The sequence below is a fragment of the Polypterus senegalus genome, chromosome 3 (assembly GCF_016835505.1).
Source record: "Polypterus senegalus isolate Bchr_013 chromosome 3, ASM1683550v1, whole genome shotgun sequence".
In the NCBI taxonomy this organism is placed as follows: domain Eukaryota; kingdom Metazoa; phylum Chordata; class Cladistia; order Polypteriformes; family Polypteridae; genus Polypterus; species Polypterus senegalus.
The window spans coordinates 106,182,941-106,200,767 of record NC_053156.1 but is presented as its reverse complement, the minus strand read 5'-3'; the positions used below and the strand labels follow the sequence as shown (position 1 = coordinate 106,200,767).

The 17,827-nt window shown below is 37.2% G+C and overlaps 1 protein-coding gene across 1 annotated transcript in view; it reads right to left on the bottom strand.

Annotated features, from left to right (window-relative positions):
• sgk1 (serum/glucocorticoid regulated kinase 1) overlaps window positions 1-17,827 on the bottom strand; it is a 189,580-nt gene that overhangs the window by 116,300 nt on the left and 55,453 nt on the right. Inside the window, exon 3 of the mRNA XM_039747727.1 lies at window positions 9,823-10,038. Coding sequence (XP_039603661.1) covers window positions 9,823-10,038 — 216 coding nt within the window. The remainder of the gene's footprint in view (window positions 1-9,822; window positions 10,039-17,827) is intronic.

Genomic DNA, 17,827 nt, shown 5'->3' with positions numbered 1-17,827 from the left:
TGTCAACTGTCGGGTTTTAGCGAACTGATACAGAAATGGAAGATGAAAAAAATGAATAATGGCAACTTGATAGGCTTTTAACATGGGATTGATTGGGCAGATTAACACACTAAATAAAATGCATTTTACTTAGCTGTTCATTTTAGCTTTTTAGAAAGTATAGAAAAGACATTTATTTTTTAATGAATCTCATAAAATGTGGAGAATAACCTCTGCACTGTTTTCAAATTTAGATTTTTTGTGTCTCCCTAGAACACCAACTGTTCAACTGTAAACCAACTTGTGCACAATGTAAAATGTAATTTTTTATTCCAATTATCTCTATCCATGTTAAGGGGTAAACTCAGAGATGTGCAAGGTGGATAAGTCTATGGTGTCCTGGATAATAGACTATCTGTCAGGCAGACCATAGTATGTGAGACTCAGGGACTGTGTTTCTGATATGAATGTGAGCAGCATTGGAGCCCCAGAAGGAACAGTCCTGTCTCCTTTTCTCTTCACCCTGTACACCTCAGAATATAAACAGAGCAAGAGGTCATGTCACTTGCAGAACTTCTCAGATGATTCTCCACTTATGGGGTGTATTGATAAAGGGGATAAGACAGAGTATAGGTGTCAGGTGGAGAACTTTGTTTCTTGGTGCAAAGAGAATTACCTGCATCAAAACCAAGGAACTGGTTATGGACTTTCACCGCACCAAAGAGCCATGTCTAGTCACTATTCAAGAAGTAGATGTAGAGGTGGTCCACTCCTATAAGTACCGGGGGGTCCACATTAATGACATGTTGGACTGGTCTCTGAACGCAGAGGAACTATATAAGAAAGAGAAGAGCAGGCTCTTTTTCCTTTGGAAACTGTGTTCCTTTAATGTGGAAAATGCATCCTTCACATCTTCTACAACTCTATATAGCAATATAATTGTCTACACTTTGGTGTACTAAGCTTTTAACATCACTTCAAGAAAGGCCTACTGAAATATCAAGCAAATATAAAGTGCAGGCTCAGTTATGTGTTGCACTCTGGACTCCCTGCAGGTAGTAGCAAAGAAGAGAATTAAAACATAATGGATTGCCATTATGAACAATGTTGCACATCCTCTTTCTGACACACTAACACTGAGGACTTTCAGCGAACAAATTATTCTGCAAATGTGTGTCAAGAAACACTGCTGGGGCTCCTTTACACCAACAGCAATACATCTGTGTAATGCCTCACTCTGACTCTCTTTAGTCATTTTGGTGTATGTTCAGATCATTGTGTGTGTCAACATATTGAATGGACAGGAGAAAATATTTTTTTTATTATTACATGGCATATAATTATTATTATTTATCATCATTAGATTTTGTAAAGAGACATCAGTAAGATTTAAGACTTTTTCCAAAAAATGTTTGCTGCAACATTATAGAATTTTTCAGTTTCAAGATATTTGATGCAAATCTCAAGTTACGAAATAACGGTTAATTGTTCAGTTTTATAAATTGGCTCCCTGATATAATAACAGTAAGTTTCATGTTTTCTGTTGCAGTCTGATTCTTTGAGATTTCATAATTTTTATTTATTTTTTGTTAAAAGATGTTTCACATTTCAATGCTATTATTACAAATCATTGGTTTCCCATAAATGCTGTGATCCAGTTCAAAGATCTTGTTCTGACCTACAGGTCTCTGCATGGCTTATCTTACATTATTTGTTCTTCACAAGGCTTTGAGTTACATACTTAGAGATTTCACTACTTTTGACTCTACTTTTGACTATTTTTTTATTCTCATATTCATTCTGTGATTAACAACTGCTTTTTATACATTTGATCATCACTAAACAGTATGGGTCATCGCCCACTATTTAAAACTAATTTTTGCAGCATCACCTGACTACCTCACCAATCAGCACTCAGAGGAGTTTATTTTCAGCCTACAAATGCAGAAGTTTATTGCTTAAGAGAAACAAATTTCAGAAGATGACATCAGAAGCTGTAATGGCAAGACTCTGTTTTAAAGTGTTGCCTTTAATTATAGCAAAGCATCCATAAACAAATGGGATAGTATAGTTATCCTACTTTGAGTTGACAAATGAACATTGATAACTTAAATAAGTACAATTGAATTACTTTCAAAAGTATCTCAGATTTACCATTCACATCTGACTCTGTAATGTTACGGTGTATTCAATTACCAACAACTAATTGTTTTTTCATGGACGCTACTACTCAGCTGCACTTTGAAACTTAAACAGCTGGCTCTGTCTTTGATTTATTGTGCTTTTCCCTGTTGGTTGCCCCTTCATAGTCCAGTAATTGTGCTATCTATACTTTTAGAACTCAAGGAATGTTTGTATCATATTATATCGTTTATCAGTTTTCTGGTTAAAACCATCATCATGCATGCATGTCAGAGAACCTCCTTATAGGCTCTTTTGATGTATGAGAGTGGGTGCTATTGCTAACAGCGTCATCTCCTTCTCTCCTCACCGCGTTGGGAATCCACTAAGTGAGGACAACTGACCCCACCCCTTCCAGTTCAGCCTCTATAAAAGCCAGAGCTTCTTGGAAGAAGGTGTCATTTCTGGCAAGAGCAACCCGCTGGACAGAGCTCTGCTATCGAAATTACGTTGTTACTGGCTAACCAGCCAAGCTACTTTTTTTTTTTAGTTTAAATCCTTCTTTGTAGGACACGCACACCAAAGGGCATTGAATTTAGTTCTTTTGTTGGACAATAAATGGGACAACCCTGTTGGCACCCCAGACTTTTTTTAACTGTTATTCCTGCACCCGGTTTTTGAAGTAATATAATTTCAATTTTCTCTTTAGTTCATAAGTTGTTCTTTTCAGTATGATTAAATATCTTAAATACTCCTTGAAATCTTAATTATGTCTCTAGACACTAGATTTTTATGAGAGTGTACATGAATGTGTGCTGTGATGGACTGATGTCCCAATCCACTTTTGGCTTCTGCCTTCTGCCCAGTGCTGCTAAAACTGGCTCCAATTTGTGTAATGGAAAAAAAGTTTAAGAAAATAGACAAAATAATAAATGTACTTAATGTTATCCTTTACACACAAATTAGTCGCACTTGCCTCCTTTTTAAAAGTTTCCACATTCATTATATTTCTGAAGGTCTTAGTTGTAAGCATCAAAAATGACTGCATCTTACTTTGCTGCAGTTAAGTTACTTGATCTTCAGGTCTCTGCATAAACATCAGACTAAACTAAATAATCATAAGGTCTTCATTCGAAGAAAAAAAATACTTTCCATGTGTTATTTTCATTACTTTTTTGAATTTTGGGTTGTTAATGGATTTCCACATACAGTAAAAGCTAAAATACAACTGTAACAAAGCCAAAGTAATAAGCTTTTTTCCACAAATTGTGCTGTTCTTCATTGCTAAGTTGTGGGTTGAACGAACAACAGTACTTGAAAGAAAGAAAGAAAGAAAGAAAGAAAGAAAGAAAGAAAGAAAGAAAGAAAGAAAGAAAAAGAAAATGTTATAAGCAAAACTCAATGAACAGAAATGCAATGGTGATGGTCATGGTGATAACCAATAAATTAAAGTATTAAATTCCCAACGACTGAACATTCATTCAGCAGGTTTAGGACTGCTATATTAAATTTAAAACAATGTAAAACTTAATTACGCCAAACTTGTAATAAAATAATGGTAAAAAAGAATAACAACAGGAATGCAATTGTGGTTGCATTTAGTAAACAGGTGCTGAAACAACCAAGCAGACAAGCAAATAGAAATCACAGCAGGCAAAATGGCTTGCTGTTCTCTATGGCAGGTGATAATGACAAGTTACACAATTTTCTCTTTTTTACAGGATCTCCTGATACGTGAACTACAGAGTAAGCCATGTCAAAATAAGCATTTATCACTAAAGCCAGTGAAGGTTAGTGACAAGCTGTTTTTCCTTTTCATCCAACTCTCATTTTTCTCCAAGAAATGTTTTGTTTTACTGTATGAATGTACTTGCAGTTAGTATTTAACCAGCATTGTCTAAGTTGCATCTAGGAGAGTGGAAGATAAATGACTTTATCTGTCAATGGACTCAAAACACAGCGGAGAACCTGAAATTTCCTACCAGTATGAGCTTAGTGCATTTCTATAACAGAAGAAAGCTTCCATCATTAGGAAGGCTGGTGCTTTCACAATGGCTCTCCTAAGTAGGCTGTGTAATTAATCTCAGATAGTTATGTCAGCTTGTCTCCTATTCATGCGGGTGATACTGCACCTGTACGTACTGTTAATATTTCTCCTGTTATCTCTCCCCTGAGCAGTAATTTGCACACAGTGCTTTTTGATTTTGTTGCCTGGAGTAGCATGCTTCTGACAACACTGTACCATTTCTTTAAAGTCCATAAGAAATCTGTGAAACATAATAAAAAATAATGCAACTTTTTTAACTCACATGATTCCTTTGTTAAAGCAAATCAGGTGTGTTTTGAATGGCTGTATATTTAATAGAATTATGTTGTGTACTTCAGAGTTTATTATTGTTGGCAAATGGTACCCCAAAGGTTCCTGACAGACTTACAATAAGAGAGGGGAAGGTCAGGACTGGTAAAAGAGATCCCCATTAACTGGCATGAATGTCAGAAAAGAGGTCATGCATCAGGCCAGGTAAGGTGATTCACTCCAGGTAGCAGTAATCTCATAATTTACACTCAGTGGTCAAGAGCTACACACTAGGAGAGGGTGTATTGGGCAGACATTGGAGAGGCCAGACAACTTGCCTAAAATGTTTAGGTGATAAAATAGATTACTTTCTCCCTGCTTTGTACTGGGAAGGACTGGCAGCTCAGAATCATTTCCTGTAACAGAATAATCTGATATAAGGGATTTAGGAAAGTTGGGAAGCTACAGCAAAATTATGCTCTCGTGCAGGGGTGTCAAACTCCAGGCCTGGAGGGCCCCAGTGACTGTAGGTTTTTATTTTAACCTTTTTCCTGTTAGTGACCAGGTTTCAATGCTAATTAACTTCTTCTCCCATCATTTTAATAGCCTTGTTTTTAAGGATTCAGTCCTCTGAATTGATTCTTTTCTTCATTAAATGACAGCCAAACAGAAATGAAACGTGAAATGAGATGACAGATGACCAACTAAATTGAGGCTTCAAACTCCAACCAATTTCACTCCAATCAGTTTCTTCATGAGAAGCCAATTCTTGCTTTTAATTAAAACCGTTATTTAATTCCACAGCTTGTTGCTGCTCTCATTCTGCCACAGTAGACATTTCCAAAATTGTTGATTTTCTGTTTTTTCTAAGAACATCGTCAAAAGTTTGAACTGAGAGATCAACCTTACTGAGACCATCACCTTTCTTTATTTTCAGATATTGTTTGATGGGCACAGGTGAGCTGATCATGTGGCAGCTTGTTTTGTGTCTCATTATTTTTTGGCTGCTAATAAAGGAAAAAGAAACAACCAAAGAGCCTGAGTCATGTTAATTAAAACTAAGGCGTAAGAAGTTAATTAGCTCCAAAAACTGGTCACTAATGAAGAAGATGGTTAGAATGAAAACCTGCAGCCACTGCAGCCCTCCAGGACTGGAGTTTGATACCCCTGCTCTAGTGGGTTCAAGGCTTTTTAGTGTCTCCTTGATCACAGAAGTGATTCAAGGGAAGAGACAAATTTAAACTATAGGTAGGATGAAAAAATGCCTGCCTGAGTTAACTAAACAAAGTTCAGAAGTAAGAGGTCCGGGCATAAAGTGCATTCAGAATGTATTTAGACCTCTTCATGTTCTGCACACTTTATTGCAGACTAAATTTTAAATGGATATATTTGTCATTTTTACCCATTAATCTACACCTATTAACCTATAGTGACCACATAAAAACTTGTTTTCAGAAAAGTTTCTTAAAAATCAAAAGATGAAATCTCTGCTTTATATCATTGCTTAGACCCTTTGCTGTGAAACTCCTAATTGTGCTAATGTGCATCCTGTTTGCTGTAATTATCCTGGAGATGTGTCTAGAACTTGATTGGAGTCCACCAGTGGCAAACTGAATTGACCGGACAGTATTTAGAAAGGCACACATCTGTGTATATAAGGTCCCACAATTCATACTGCATGTCAGAACAAAAACTAAGCCATTAATTTCAAGGAACTCTCTGTAGACCTCCATGATCAAATTGTTGTGAGACACAGATTAGGGCAAGGGTATAAAACTATTTCTAAAGCTTTAAGTGTTCCCAATAACACAATGGCATCAATAATTGTGAAATGGAAGAAGTCTGAGACCACCAAAACTCTTTCTAGAGTTAGCCATCCAGTCAATCTGGATGGCAAAGATGGGCAAGAAGGGACCTGGTCAGGGAGATGACCAAGAACTGAATGGTCACTCTAACAGAGCTTTAAAAGTCCTTTGCTAGGATGGAAGAACCTGCCAGGGAGACGACCATATCAGCAGCACTTGATCAATCAGGCACATATGATAATCTGCTTGGAGTTTGTCAAACAGCATTTAAAGGAGCCAAGAAAAATATTCTCTGGTCTCTCACAAAAAATGAACTATTTGAGCAGAACTCCAAGCACTATGTCTGTCAAAAACCAGGCACAACTCATCACCTGCATAATACCATCCTGTTAATGGCAGCATCATGCTATGGGGTACTACTCAGCATTAGGGACAGAAAGATCATCCAGATTTGAGGGAAGGATGACTGCAACCAAATGCAGAGAGGTCCTTGAAGAATACCTCCTCCAGAGTACACGTGACCTCAGACTGGGGAGACAGTTCAACTCTCTAAAGAACAATGACTCAAAGTATACAGCCAAGACAATGCTGGAGTTGCTTTAAGACAACTCTTTGACTGTCCTCGATTGGTCCAACCAAAGCCCAGACTTAAACCCCATAGAACATCTAGATAGATAGATAGATAGATAGATAGATAGATAGATAGATAGATAGATAGATAGATAGATAGATACTTTATTAATCCCAAGGGGAAATTCACATAATCCAGCAGCAGTATACTGATACAAAGAAACAATATTAAATTAAATAGTAATAAAAATGAAAAAAAAAAATGAAAAAAATTTAAATAAAATTAATGTTAGCATTTACTCCCCCAGGTGGAATTGAAGAGTCGCATAGTGTGGGGGAGGAACGATCTCTTTAGTCTGTCAGTGGAGCAGGACAGTGATAAAAGTCTGTCACTGAAGCTACTCATCTGCCTAAATCTAATCTAATCTAATCTAATCTAATCTAATCTAATCTAATCTAATCTAATCTGTGGAAGCACCTGAAGATGGCAGTGTACAGATGCTTCCAAATCCAATGAAATGGGGCTGGAGAGGATCTGTCAAAAAACAGGGATAAACTGCCCAAATGCAGGTTTGTAAAGCCCATCCAAGAAGACTCAAAGATGTAATTGTTGGCAAAGGGACTGAATTAAGGATCTGAATGCTTATATGAATGAGACGTTCCTGTTTTTAATTTTTAACAAATTTGCAAACATTTCTGTAAACATGCTTTCACTTTGTCATTATGGGTTACTGAGTGTAGATTTAAGGGCAAAGATGACACAGTTATTAATTTAAAATGAAATCTGCAACACAATAAAATGAACTGTAAGTGAAGGTGTCTTTATGAATCCTCTATATGTTGAAGGGAATTAACCAGTCCATTGCAGGACCTACTCATTCAATCCATTCACAGTCACTAATCTACCAGGAGACGAGTGTGGACATGGGGAGTGCAAGTACATTTCTCACAGTGATTTGACTCCAGGTCTGTGGAGCTGTCCAACAAGAAACCTAACCATTGCTTTGTAATGCCAGCCAAAAAATGTAGCATTGACACATTCTAATATTCAATTTGTGATTAATGACCAACATTTTCTCTCTTGCATTTTAAGTAAAGGTAGAGGTCTTAATTAAATGTCTGTGCTTTGCTCATTCATTTTTTGTTCAAATTACTTATGATGGTGTTTCTCAGAACTGACCTTTATTAAATATTGGTGGCTGCAAAAACAAATTTCATAGTTAACCAGTAACGGCGCTATACTTGACTTGAGCATTCATAGTTCTCATACTCTTCCCCAGTACATTTAGCATTTGTTTGCTCAGAGGTTGATGCGATTGCTGTTTCCTGAGCAGCTCTTTTTTTCCACCCAAGTGGCCTGCTTCTTCTCTTCTTTCGTCGGCATCTATTTGTGTTAAAACTGATTAAGTCAATGTTTGTGTTGCATTTACTTAATATGTTTTCTTTAATTTTTCACTTAAGATGGCACTTAAGTCTTCAATCTGCCTCAAGAATGATTTAATATATGGAGAGGTAGGGGAAATGTTGGCGAAGGTGGTAGGGATGAGAACGGTGCCCGTACACATGTGCCACACGGTCGGCCTGCTGGCCACTGCCGAGAGTTGATTCTACAATAAAATTAAATTAAAAATAAAAAGAGGAATAACATTGGAGGTCAATCATCACCCCAAAAGCGGATAGTAGATGTCATGTAGTATATGTGTACCAAATTTCAGGTCAATAGTTCAAATGATTTGCGAGCTAAAGGTGATTTAAAATCCTGGACAGACAAACGGACAGCCACGGTAGCTTATTATATAATAGCCATTAAACAAAACTCACTAATGTTACAAAATATTTCTATGTAATGCACTATATAGCTTAGTCTGGTGTCCACACAGTAAAAGTTAAGCAAAAATGTTTAGCATTAATTAACTATCATGTTGCCTCAGTAAGGCATTCCTATACTGCTCAATTAATTAATACATAATGTAAACATTTTTAACTCTTTCAGACATCCTAAACAAACTCTTTACATAATAACTTTTTAACAGTTCATGCTCAAATTGGCAAATGCGTAGTTAAGCATAAAATCTAGAAAAATGGAACATATTAGTTAAAAATGTTATGCAACTGAGGAAATAACCTTGGATAGACAAAACAGAATAGACTGAATCTGCAGTTTGTGCTGAGTGGGGCTGAAATCTGCTGATACAATAAGATTTGCATGTCAAAGTTATTTAGAGAGTTTTTGGTAGATTTTCCTGGCAGTTAAGTAATGGAAATAAATGTACTGGCTTACACATCAATTAGAGATATAGTCCTTTCATAAAATGGTTTCTTTGGCAGCCTGCTGAGGGGTTCTCTTTCAGAAAATAGACACGTGAATTTAGAGGAGCAGCCTAATTTTGAAGTCTACTCTCATACAGTTATAATGAGTTCACTTCCAGTAAAACATCACAAAAGCCATAGCAGATTTTTTCAGAAGGCTAAAGACATCGGATTTCAACTTGTACTCAACAGATTGTATGTTATGTAACCACGGACTGGGGGACTCTTGTTTTCTATAGCAAGACACCGCCAAATCAGACATAATTTTTTGTGCCTTTACAATTTTGCTGGTCCAGCTTAGCGAGCCAAGAGGATGTGTAGCATAAAGCAGAGCTTGCAAGTCATTCCCAAATTTTTATCTGGAGAACTCATAAATGATTTGCCAGATTTTGTACCCCAATGTCTAAACAGCTGGCATGTGAGCATGTCATATTTAAATAGGTGAAGCCCATTCGGTCCTCATAGTGAAGATGTCCGATATCTTACTTGTCTGCTTCTTCTGAAGCCACGCTACTCATTTCACCAAACCACGTTTTAATGCAAGCAAATCTTTCATATACTGATTAAAATAAGTGAAACCACCATCACCCTGAATCACGCTACAACTCCCAACAAATCAATTAGCTTACTTTATGTTTCAATAAAGGAAACAAAATGCATAAGTATTAAAAGTGGGGTTTTCTTCGCTTTATTAAAGAAATTGTCTCCCCAAGATGCCGATAAGAGTCTTAGCTGTTGTACCTGGGTGCGGCTCCTTGTCTCCCAGATGTCCTGGGCCATGCAGGTTATAACTGGAGCGCTGCAGACACAGCATTCAAGCAGGATGGGTTGAGCCAAACAAAGAGCATGTCTCCCTGACCAGGGTGAAGCCAAGCACACTTCCATATTATGTTGTCTTACAGGAATATTTTGTTTATTATCTGCATGGTGCTTATTTGTTGTCTTCCATTTTTTTGCCTGTAAATAGACAAGAGTAGATAAACAGAAACACTATTAGCTTTGCAAAATTATAGCATCAGAGACCATTAAAGCATATCTATCCACACATTAAGTTTAGGTTCTTTCATTATGATGACACCGTCTACTTCATTTTGGTGGAATTTTCTTTCCTTTCACACATAATGCTCTGTAGAAAACCCTTGGGGAAGACAAAATGAAAAAGAAAACATTTTCTTTTTAATCTTTTTTTGCTAAAAGGAGATTCAAAAGAGCTGTCAGGCAGGCAGCAATTGTTTCACTAAAAAAACGAACTGAGAAAAATGAATTGTTAAGCAGTCAAAATACCCAAAACCACTACACCTAGCAATATTTAGTTCAGCTCAAATAGTAAGGTAATGGCATTGGAGAATCTTAACTTTGACAAAAAAAAAAAAGTGTAGCTGCTAAGCGAGCTGTGATCCAGTGTTATGAAACATGGCCGGCGTGACACCACATACAATTTTGAATGACAGATTTCTCAGAATGGCACTAATAATGATGAAGATAGCGGCCTTTGGGTGCCAATAATGTCTTGCCAGGGATTTAACCTTCCAGCCACACAAGATCCCCAACAACACAGATCCTATGAACACCAAGAAGATGTAGATGTTCATTGCCAATTTTTATAGAGTAGAAGATAAATTGGGACATAGCAAGCACCATAAAGCACGGACTAATTTGTAGAGTTTATAAACCAGAAGGACAGCAAACTGAGTGATTCAAAACAAGAGCAAGAAGCAGAATTGTAGCCAATAACCTAAGCTAAGCAAAAATAAATTCTATTCTAAAAAATGTTAATTATACCTAACTAAAAGGTCTGTCACATTACACAACTCTTTAATGATTTTTAGTTGTAGCCTTCATTTCCATAATCTTATCATGTCTTTGGCAATTGATGGCATTAAGCTGATCACCTAATGGGACATACCTAGCAAATTCAACTTGTCTGAGACTCACTCCATTAAAATCAAGTAATTCTGCATTTGTCTTTATTCGTGGGGTGGGCTTTGTGGGCTTGGAGTGGACAACCAGTGAATGTTCATCCAGAAGTGTAATGCATAGAATGCAGTGCAGAGGAATAAAGAACTCAGGTATTTTGAACCTCACAAACAGAAGATTGACTCGTCTCTCTGATGTCTTGAGTTTGTATGCACTAATGTAGAATGGGAATGCACCTATTAACCCTTCCTACAGCACCAGCTGTTGGTGGTCAGAAAAAGAGACGAGCATGACTGTTCTAAACATTTAGCATGCAATCACTAAATGTGATTTTCCATTGTTTAAATTGACATGGTCCAATGATGATATTAGAAGCTGCAAATCTGAAATACCTCTTAACTAGAAGCCGCGTAATATGACATCTGATTAAGACTAACATGTTTTCTTGAAAGAACTGGGCGCAGGGAAAACAAATAATATTGTGTGAAGTCGCTGAGTGAGGACATCACAAGTCAAGATAATGACTAAGTATGTGGTTTCAATGAACTTAATCCTTATAAACAACATATCCTTGGCTGTCTAAAAATATGACAATATGGTGGCGATTATGGAAGAAGACTTTAAAATATAGCGTTGCAGTGATGCCACTCTCCCCTCAGAAAAATTAATAAGTAGCAGAAAGAAACACATATAAAATTTCCAGAAATGAATGAATTGATTGTCAATCAATGCCTAATTCAGATTTATTACAAGTGATATAAGGATCAGTAAGTTACAAAATCCCTTCCCATCATCACTGTTGTAGAAGAGATTTGCATCAAACTCAGATATTCCAAGGCAGAAACATAGTAAAGAAAAAAATATTTTAATTCAGTTAATAATTAGAAAGTGTACTAAGCACATGAATCATACAGTGAAAAAGCCTTAAAGAGCCCATTTTATCATGGTAACTGTTACGAAGAAGCGTCGGCTTTAGTAATTTTTCAGTCTTTGTTTAAATTAGCTGTGGTGGTAGGAATGCTGCTTTGTGCTCCACATCTGGTTTATATTGGCTCCAGACAGTGCAGTCAGGTGGCCAAAAGGCTGCAATTGAAACCATAACTCCGCATGCTGTTGGCTCATTGTGTGATTCAGACCAACTGACTAACCCTCTTGGGGCTCGAATGTAAGCATTATTTCTGGAAACGCTTTGGCAAGTCTATCTCAAAAGGTGGTGTATGCTCTGAAATGTAACCATCATATTAGGAACAATTTGGCAAATGTCCCCCTAAATATATATACTTGCATAAAAATACAATAAAATATATTATTCAGGCATTAAAGTACTTGCGCTAGACTTTTGCTAGAATTGTGCCATTAACAATGATGATAACAGAGTAGTTTGAAGAAAATGCTGATTTGTAATGATTTCCAACTGTTCTAAATGTACAACTATCAGGTTCATTTTTGGAACATGGGTATCTGCATTCTCAGAGTGGATTGCAAATTTGCATTTTGTTATTAAAGTCAATAAAACAGATGCACACTGCCAATTGTCCAACATTTTGAAATAGTCTTTTAAGGGTCATCCTTAGGACTTTTTTGGTTATTTTTAGTCAAATTGTTTATTTTACAAAGCTGCTACAGGCTGTGTTTTACAATGTAAAAGCAAATTATCTTTTTCAATGCATTGATGTGGAGAACCTACTTAACTTTATTGGGTACAATATTGCTTCAGCTTTATAAATTTATAGAGGTAAATTGCTATGAAATGAAATGAAAAACAAGAAAAAATGTACTTCACAAAGATACAGACTTAATTTGATTGCAGCAAATATTTCTGAATTGGAACTATATATATTTTAGTATACAGTATATATTTTTTTTTTTTGCAAATGCTTTTTTTCCTTTATGTATGGCAGTAAATTGCTTTATGCTATTTGTCTGTTAACTGTTTTGTGCAAACACTCTTGTATCACAAGATTGTGCTGAAAAACAAATTAATTGCTCATAACTGTGAAAGGTCTTTTGGAGACACAGTGCTTAGCTCTGTTGTTCTACGGCTCCAGAGTACTGGGTTCAAATACCAGGTCTGGACACTGAGTGTGTGTAGTACTGCATGTTCTTTCTATGTGTGTGCTGTTTTTTCATTTATTCTCTTTTTTCCGTCCACACCCTCCTGCATATGCTTGTTAAAGGTGAATATGTGGCTCTAATGTCACTCAGTATAAGTTAATATGTTGTGGAATGGGCTAGCAGCCCATCAAGGCTTGGTTCATTATTTGTCTCTAATTTATTAAGTTAATTTTGGAAAAGTGAAAACAAATACTGGAGAATAAAGTGAGCAACAGAGAAATGACATTTTCTTTAAGGGGATATTCAAAAGAACAGTCCAACAGCAAACACTTATACAAGCATGTTATCCAGATTTAAGTAAAAAAAATCAGAATTTTGCCATAACCAAAGTAACCCTTTGTTAGTTTTTTAATCTGATTTAAACCTAGTCTATTGTGAGTTCTTTCTTTATTAACAAAAGTTCTGAACACGGTTTTATTGTCATACAGTGCAGCACACAGCAGCATGAAATATCGTTCTGCAGGACTGCAGTGCAAATTATGCAAAAATATGTGCAAGACAAGTAAATAACTATACCATACTATAATAGATAAATAAATAACTTACAACCTGTTGTTGTGGTATTATCCCAAAACTACCTTTCCAAAACCAGGAAAAACTAAGTACAAATGAATTTGATTTATTTAATACTTTGCCGACAATGCTGTGATCTTCATGGAGTCAGTGGAGGTTCTGATCGGGGCTCTCGAGAGACTGAGCAAGGAGTCTGAGTGTCTGGACTTGTGAGTGTCCTGGATAAAAACCAAGATCCAGGCCTTTAATGAAACTCTTAGGCACAGCCATCAGCAGTGTGTCTGCTTGTAAAGTGAATGTAGACCTCGTCGAGAGGTTTACTTACCTCGGCATTGACATTCACGTCTCTGGTGACTCTTTATATGAAGTCAGTAGACGGATTGGGAGAGCATGGGGGGTCATGAGGTCACTGGAAAGGGGTGTGTGGCCCTCCTGATATCTTTGCAAAATGTCAAAGGTCAGGATCCTTAGGGTCCTGGTGCTTCCTGTTTTTCTATATGGTTGCGAGACATGGACGATATCCAGTGACCTGAGACCAAGACTGGACTCCTTTGGTAGTGTGTGTTTCTTTGGAGAATCCTTGGGCAATGCTGGTTTAACTTTGTGTCAAATGAGAGGTTGTTCATGGAGTCTGAATGAGTCAGATATGGCACAATTCCTAATGGGTGATGCGGCTCACAGATCCTTTCATTGTTGAAGACCCAAACTGCTGGACCAGGCCAAGTAGACACCCACGTAACACCTGGCTAAGGCAGATACATGGTCATTTCTGGTGGGTGGGACTGGACCGTGTGATGCCAACTGGGGAGCTATTTCATCATGTGGTGTGTAAAGCAACACACTGTACCAATGCATGCTCCCCAACCTGATCTGTTTAACACTAACTTAAGAGTAATAATGAGACTTAATCAAATAAAGAAGGCCAAAAACAAGAGCAGGTAATTTTTTAAAAACCACAAGAAAAGATAGAAACCAAAAATAACTATACACAGGAACAAACAAACACAGAACAAGAAAGCAAACAAAATTAAACCCCAAGAACCAAACCTTAAACAAAAAATTCAAATCCATACCCCAGAAACATCATTACATATTCTTTTAACTCAGAGTAAGCACACTCAAAGTGTATCAAAGCTGAAACAATAAACCAAACAATATAACTAGTAATGGTCAAGAATCCAAAGAAAATCTTTAAAGACATACTCTGGGTAAGAAAGAGAAAGGGCCACGGGAAATTCCCCAGTTAGGTGAAGAAGCAGACATATTTTATATTATATATATAAGATAAGAAGATATTTTATAATTTAGTTAGGTTCCTCCAGCCTGACTGCTGTAGTACAAGAGGGCCCTAATATAATACAAAGCTCCATATCTTGGCTTGTTCTTTGGTTACCAAAAAACAGGAGCAAAGGGAAACAAAATAGGGAATAAGGAGGCACCAGCAATGAAACACGAATGAGAATTTGACATTTTTATAGTAGCAACATGATGGCATTACATTCCAAACAATATCAGTTCATGTGTCTCTCAATGTGCACTGTCACTTTAGAGTGGCAATCATGATAAGCAATTCCCAAAATGACAGTGCCCATTGAGAAACAACATCGGGAAAATAGTAAAAATTATTAGTAACACTAACAACAACAAATATAGCACAAAAATTAAACAACAGGAGATAACAAAAATAGGTATCCTTGACATAATGTTGCTTTTATAAACTATAGCCTCTTACAACCCCGAAATGCATTAAGCAAATTTAATGACGAGTCTCTGTGTAAGGAAGTTGCATGTGATATGAGCAAGAGAATAAGGGGTGGCTTCCATCAATACCGCAGGATGGGTTTTGTTGACCTTGATCCATAACACAAGGAGCCTAGTATGGGACAACATTTACATTTATATCTGTCTCATGAAGTTCAATATTACTAGCGACCAAGTTATTAGGCAATAGTCGCTGTGTGAATAGCTAATTAAATTTGCATGTTTTCCTCCAGGCTTAAAGTATTTTTGGCAGCCAGAGCTTTTTTAACTTGGTTTCTTTGAAGAAGGTCAATACTCTGCTGATGTTTTCATTGATGAAATCTCCAAAGATGTAGCTCTGCAGTGGTTCTGACTGACATCAACTGATTGGAAAACATCACAATTGCATTTTGTAATAATCAAGAAAAAATGTAATGGCACAAAGCAAGCGATGCATGTCCATTCTCCTGAATGGTTATGGTTAACGAGTGCTGTATCTTTCCTTGTATGATCTTACATCTCAAATAAATGTGCTATGCAAAAGTCTTCTACCGCTGCTGTATATTCACACATCTGCAATCTAATAGCTCTGTCAGTCTGATGATGGGAATGGAAAAATACAGTGTTCTGACATACGTGTTCAAGTGCTGACCTTAAGGTTCAAGCACTCTCACTAGATTCCTATCTATTACTAAGATTGCTTTCTCTTTTTAACTTTCATTCTGTCAAAGTGACATTCTGATGCTTAATGCTTTCTTGTGTCCACCCAGCCACTTATATTTAGGTCTCACTGTACATGGAATTGGATATTTTGTTTCATTTCTGTAATATTTATCTAATCTATTTTCATTTATTTTGAAAATTATGCTAAACTAGATTAGCAGATACCCACAAAACTATAAAACTATTATAGATGAACCAAAAAGAAACTGTGAACTGGATGAATATGTTGCAAATGATCTGGACTGTTGCAAACTTTGAAGTTTTTCCAGTGGGCTCATCTCTTTGAGAAACAATTAAAAATACTAATAGAATATATGGATTATAAGGCACACTGTGCTGCATGGAGTACAAGTCAAGGGAGATTATGCTTTAATTGTGTAGTACATATAAAATACTGTGTGCAGTTGTAGCCTTCTATTATAAAAAGAGAATATAACATCACTTCAGAAAGTCAAGAGAGAAATTGCTAAGACTGGTGTCACATTACATCACTTTGAATGGGAGAGTTTGTCAAACTTAGTGACTGTAGTTGCTACATTTCGTTGACTATAGGATGACAGATTACACCAGGAATTGCAGGAGATGATGGAAGACATGACTGCCTCGTGACTTTTGAGCACAGTTTCAAATTTCAAAAGTATTGTTGAGCTTGCTACATTTTGACATCCAATTAACAAGCCATCTGACAGCACTGGTGGCTAAACAAATATGTATGGTGAATTCAGCTGCAATCTTGGCCAGTCCTTTGCCTTTTTTTCCATTCTGTTGTGGTATGACAAAATGAGATATTGGATAGACAAACTTCTCTTCTGTTTGTGTAGTTTAAAACTTGTTTTTCTTCTTTTCTTACATCAACATTGTGTACATTGTATTTCAAGCTGATGTTAATATTTGTTGCTTTAATGTGATGAGGGAGACCTTCTATGACACGATGCGGAACATTGCTAAAGGTTGTGTTGGTGTTCCCAGTGTTCCCAAAAGGAGATGTTTCATCTCACAGGGCACCCTGGATATCATCGAGAGGAGATGCAGCGGATGGCTTGGTGGCAATTCTGTTCTGTACCAGGAACTAAGAAAGAAGGCTACCAAGGCTCTGAGAGCAGATAAGGAAGTGTTTCTTAGCGGAATCTGTGAGCAAGTGACACACCATCTATGGTCTAGTGACCAACGTCCTACTTGCAGAAGAATCGAAGCATTACGCTCATCCAAATCTGTTCATCTGAGAGTCACAGTGATTTGGGTGATTGAACGGTGGATGGATGATGTTGCAGTTGTGACCTGCTGGTCTGGCTACTTTGAGCAGCTAGGACACTGGACATCTCTGAGTCCACAGTTCTTGAGGCTGATCCTCCAATTAGCTGTGAACCACCCAATCTCACTAAGATTGCACAGGTGGTGAACCAGCTGAGGGTAGGGAAGGCTGCAGGGATCTGTGATATATGGGGTGAACTTCTGTAGGATAGTGGTTAAGCTGTCTTCCTGGCATTGCAAGCAATCTTTGCTTCCATTTGCGAGACTGGCATCATCCCAACTGACTGGAAAATGGGACTTGTCATACCTATCTGGAAAAGAAAGGGTGATTACCTGGATTGCGATAACTATAGAGGCACTTTTCCACTGCATAGTACTGCATGACACGGTTCAGTTCAGCTCACTTTTGGGGGGTTTTCCACTGGGAACAGTACCTGGTACCTGGTCCTTTTTTTAGTACCACCTCAGCCGAGGTTCCAAGCGCGCC